At 54.4% G+C, this 4,841-nt stretch overlaps 1 protein-coding gene across 3 annotated transcripts; it reads left to right on the plus strand.

Annotated features, from left to right (window-relative positions):
- The first annotated feature begins 698 nt into the window (after positions 1-698).
- Positions 699-4,447, plus strand: FAM174C (family with sequence similarity 174 member C). Of its 3 annotated transcripts, none has more exons than XM_058040828.1 (3): positions 699-1,000; positions 1,565-1,726; positions 2,591-4,447. In XM_058040828.1, exons 1-3 carry the CDS (start codon positions 747-749, stop codon positions 2,592-2,594), a joined length of 420 nt encoding a protein of 139 aa, XP_057896811.1. In that variant the 5' UTR covers positions 699-746; the 3' UTR covers positions 2,595-4,447. The 3 variants fall into 3 exon arrangements, with proteins under 3 accessions (XP_057896811.1, XP_057896813.1, XP_057896812.1); XM_058040830.1 differs by having other exon boundaries at positions 1,610-1,726; XM_058040829.1 differs by lacking the exon at positions 2,591-4,447 and having other exon boundaries at positions 1,565-1,730.
- The last annotated feature ends 394 nt before the right edge of the window (positions 4,448-4,841 follow it).

Consider the following 4,841-nt stretch of genomic DNA (forward strand, 5'->3'; position numbering starts at 1 on the left):
ACCATAGGGCAGGAATGGCCACCCTGAATGGAGAAGGAGAACCCTGAGGGGGAAATGGCAGCTCTCGGGGAGAAGGTCCTGCCATGAAGGGAAAGTGGGGATACTGAGGGAGAAATTATGACCCTGGGGGAAAAGATCCTGCTATGAGGGGGGAAATGGCGACACTGAGGGAGAAATTATGACCCTCGGGGAAAAATGGTGGCCTTGAAAGAGGAGGGCCAAGCCTGAGGGGGAAATGGCGGCTCTGGGGGAGAAGGTCCTGTTATGAGGGGGAAATAGTGACCCTCGGGGAAAAGATCCTGTTATGAGGGGGAAGTGGCCAGACTGAGGGAGAAATGATGACCCTCAGGGAAAAATGGTGGCCTTGAAGGAGGAGGGACAACCCTAAGGGGGAAATGGCGGCTCTGAGGGAGGAATGAGAGCCCTGAAAGAGCAATGGCAGCCCTGAGAGAGGAAGGATGACCCTGAGCGGAAAATGGCGTCTGTGACGGACGGGGTGTTGCAGTGAGGGAGAAATGGCGGCCCCGCCGAGGGGCACGCAGCTCCCGAGGGCAAACAATAACAACCCCGAGGGCAAAATGTCGGAGCCCCGCGGCGGCTCCGTGAGCGGATCACGGCCGGCCCGGAACGGCGCAGCCCCGGAACCCGCGAGCGGTTCCGCGGGGGCCGGGCGGGGCCTGAGCCGCGCGCACCGTCCCGGCGCCTTCCTGCGGCCGCCGCTCCCGCTCCGCCGCCCCGGCCCGGCCATGCCGCGCCTCCTCCTCCTCCTCATCTTCCTCCTCCTCGTCCCGCGCCTCGGCCGCGCCACCGCCCCCAGCCCGGGGAACAGCACGGAGCCGCCGCGGGCGGTCACACGGAACGAGACGCAGTCGGGAACGGAGCACAAATCCGGGCCGAGGCTGTCGGTGGGGTCGGGGCTGCCGGTGCTGAGGCGCGCCGTGTATGTGCTGAGCGCTCTGTCGGCGCTGGCCGCCTTTTACTTCATGCTGCGGGCGTTCCGGTGAGTGCAAGGCGGGGACGGGGCTGTATCCGTGTTCTGCTGCTCCTGCTCTTGTCCCCATCCTGGTGTCCCCTGACCCGGGGCTGCGTGCCCGCTGGTTCCCGTTCCCGTTATCCCGGGCTGTGTCCCAGCTTGTCCCGGTTCTGAGGTTCTCTACTCTGCTAGTCCTGGTTCCCCGTGGTCGGGGATGTCACCCTGATTGTCCTGGTCCTGGACAGTCCCCCTTGCTTGTGGCACTGTCCTTGCTTGTCCCGGTTTCCCTGCCGGTCCCGGTCTTGCTCTGGGTCCCCCGAAGCCGGTCACGGTGTCCCTGTCCCTTGCCTGTCCCAATTCCGCTCCTAATCCCTGGGTTTGTGCCCATTTTCCCTGAATCCCCCTCTCTCCCTCCCTCTGCCAGCCAGAGCTCTGCTTCCCCAGCGCATCCCTTTGGCAGCGAGTCCAAAACACGCTGTAAATCCCTCACACTGTTAATTACCCGAGGTAATTAGCGCTAAACCATCTCCGCTAAAGCCACCCGCTGGGTGGGGACAGCGGCTCACTCACTGCGCTCTCCGTGTCGCTCAGCCCCAGGTCCGAGGGCCCCAGAAACGAGCCCAAAACTCATTTCAGGTTGAAGAAGCCCCAGAGGAAGAAGTACGGGCTGCTGTCGAGCCAGGACGAGAATATCGAGCTGGGCTCCCTCGACAGCGACGAGGACACCGTGTTTGAAAGCCGGAACCTGAGGCGGTGAGGGAGCATTTTGTGTTGGTTTTTTTTGTGTTGCTCTTTTCCTCACAAGGGGCTGAGGCTCCTTTCCCAAAGCCGTGGGAGCTCTGGCACAGCTCCTGCAACCAGATCTGCATAAATTAAAGCGCCTGTGTGTGGTCTCTGTGTTGGCACACGGATTTATCTCACTTTTCCTCGTTTTCTGGCCCAGGGAAGTCTCGCTGACAGGGTTATTTGTGGGGTTATGGAGCTGTTGGGAGAGCCCCTGTGCCCAGTCTGGGCCTCCCTGTGTTAGACAGAGAAACAAAAATTCCTGTTTCTTTTTTCCCTTCAGCTTAGGAATTGCTTCCAACTCATTTCACAGTTCAAACTCCCAGTCCCATCAGGATAGCATTCCCATTTTACCAGCAAAATTCCTGGTTTGTTTTGGTTTTCTTTTTTTCATTTTTGGGAATTGCTTCCAGGTCTCATCAGAGTTCAAACTCCCAGTCCCATCAGGATAGGATTCCTGTTTTCCCAGCAAAATTCCTGGTTTGTTTTGGTTTTCTTTTTTTCATTTTGGGAATTGCTTCCAACTCATATCACAGTTCAAACTCTCAGTCTCACAGGGATATCCATTCCTGTTTTCCCAGCAAAATTCCTGGTTTATTTTGGGTTTTCTTTTTTTCATTTTGGGAATTGCTTCCAACTCATATCACAGTTCAAACTCCCAGTCCCATCAGGGTTATCCATTCCTGCTTTCCCATCATTGTGTTCACATCCCAAAGTTTGATTTCTGGGGAGGTTGTTTTAAGCTGAGGAGGATTGTCACCTCAAGGAATGTCACCTCAGGGAATGTCACCTCAGCTCTCCCTAATTTTGGGTGTCTCCTTTTTTTTTTTCCAGATGATTCAGGACCAGTGGCACTGACTGAATGACGGAGGGTCCAATCCCAGTGGAATCTTTAGTGCTCAAGTTTTCTATCTGCTTACAGTGACTTCACTAACAGTCTGAGCCCTTCCATAGCTGGGGCAGGGGAGAGGGGACCAAACCTGTTTTCTTCACATGCATTTTTTTGGGGACATTTCTGGGTAAAGATGGGAGCTGTTCACTGCATGGGGAAAGGCTTGAGGTAAAGGAGATGCTCTTGGAGGATTTTCAGCACCTGAAATCTGAGCTCCAGAGCTGCCCCTGTGCCTCATACCCTTCTCTCCATGCCCTGGAAGCATCAGATGCCTTCTCCAGGCTGATCCTCTTTCCTTCATGCAATATCAGGTTACTTCTTTGGGAAGTGTCTCTGTAATCAGCTTCTGGGAGGAGCTGTGAGAGCTCTGGCTCTGTTACAGGAACGGGGGTGGGAGGGTGATAGCTCAGACAGAGCAGCTTTGGGAAGGAGTTAAACGAGTTACATTTTGCACGATTGGCAATTCCTGGGACAATCCAGGTCATTCACGGGTTTACAGAAATGAAAGGGGCCAAAACCCAAAGGAATCTTTCTCCAGAAGGGCTGGGAATGCCTGGACGCTGCCCAGCCCCAGCTGTGAGCTCACCAGGGACACATGTGACATCTGCCAAGCTCTGGATACCTGAGGAGGAGCCAGATGTGAGCCAGGGAGTGTCTTGGAGCAGCTGATGACTGGAAAAGGGGGACCCCAACCCCTCCTGACTGTGATTCAGGGCAGCCCTGGATGAGCTCTCTCCTCTCAAGGACCCTGGAGTTTCATTCCCTTGGCTGGTACTCAGCTGGCATCTCTCCTGCAGCCCATTGTTACGTGGATATTTGGGATGTGATTGTGTAGGACCAAAGGTGAATGTGTCAGGAGGTGTTTTTTGGGTGGATTTGCTGCTAAATCGGTGAAAACTGCTCACCAATGCTTCTGTCTGTGGCCTTTCCTTGAAAACTGGCAGCACATCCTTCAATCCCACTTCCCCCCAAGCTGGTAGAGTGCCTTTGGAGAACCAGAGGGATTCACCCTGCGGGCAGGGAGGGTCCCTGTGGCACATTTAGGGTGAAAAATGAGGATATTCACCTTTAGGGTGAATCTTTGGGATGTCTGGCTCCTTTTCTTTGGCTTGCAAACCCCCTGTGGATCAGGGGCACCGATGGCTCTTGGAGAAGGGACAGGGATGTGCTGATCCTGATCAGGGGGAGGCTGGGGGCTGCCAGATGCTGCAGGATCTGCTGAGGGAGTGCTGTGATGCTGTGCAAGCAGCAGTTTGTCTGTCAGGACAGGTGAGGTTTCCTGGAGAAATCCCACCCTCGTGGCAGCCCTGTCTCACGTGTGCACAAAGGATTTTAAAATACACACATGTACTTTTTTAATAACATTGCCATGTGCACACAGCTCTTGCATGTGCCCCGTTTTCCTGTTGTTTTTGATCGTTTCACACCTATTTTAGGTGTTCCCTGCCTTGTGGGAGCAGGCAGAGGTTCCATGTGGGGATTGCTGGGATGGCTCCACCTGGATCAGCTTCCCTGGGGATGATTTGAGCTCTGTGAAGATCTTTCTTCATCCTGCAGGGCTGCATGTGCTGGTAAAATTCCCTGGCTGTTTTAATCTCTCTGAAAAGTTGTTCCTTGTGCTGCTGGAGCCTGACTGTCCCACTGCCATGCTCAGTGTTTGACCCACACATTCCTCATCCCTCCTTCTTCACCTGGAGCATTCCTTAAGCTCCCCTCTTGTTGGGCAGCTGGGGTTTGCAATTCTCAAATTTCCTCACCTCACACGAGTGGAGCATTTGTTTAATGTTAAATTATTCAGATCAGAGCAGTAGGTCTTGCCTTGAAAATAATTCTGCTGCAATTAATTTTGGCTGGAACAGATGTTTGTGTTTGAGCAGGGAAAGGCGTGGAGCAGGTGATGAGGTGCCTGGGAAAGAAATTGATGTGCCAACCTGGAATTTCTACACCACTTCCACGTTTTCAGAGTCCTCCTGGCCACCTTTAAGGGGTGCAGGGTACAAAGGTGCTTGTGGGGCTGTCACTTGTCCTGGTCTTGGGCTGCAGACAGGTTGGAGCTGCAATCAGGGACCCTGTGAAGCTGTTTCCACTTCCATCCTGCCCCTCAGCAGCAGCTGGCATCTGGGTTTGCCCTTTGCAGGCTGTGACATTCCATCCCTGCTGTGCTCTGAGCCCTTGGAGACCTTTTCTAGGAGG

The sequence above is a fragment of the Melospiza georgiana genome, chromosome 26, assembly GCF_028018845.1.
Source record: "Melospiza georgiana isolate bMelGeo1 chromosome 26, bMelGeo1.pri, whole genome shotgun sequence".
Taxonomy (NCBI): domain Eukaryota; kingdom Metazoa; phylum Chordata; class Aves; order Passeriformes; family Passerellidae; genus Melospiza; species Melospiza georgiana.

Bases quoted from the DNA above. Each gene is read 5' to 3' on its own strand.
- FAM174C (XM_058040828.1), top strand. From the start codon at position 747: ATGCCGCGCCTCCTCCTCCTCCTCATCTTCCTCCTCCTCGTCCCGCGC. The intron at 1,001-1,564 runs GTGAGTGCAAGG...CGTGTCGCTCAG, and splicing joins TTCATGCTGCGGGCGTTCCG to CCCCAGGTCCGAGGGCCCCA.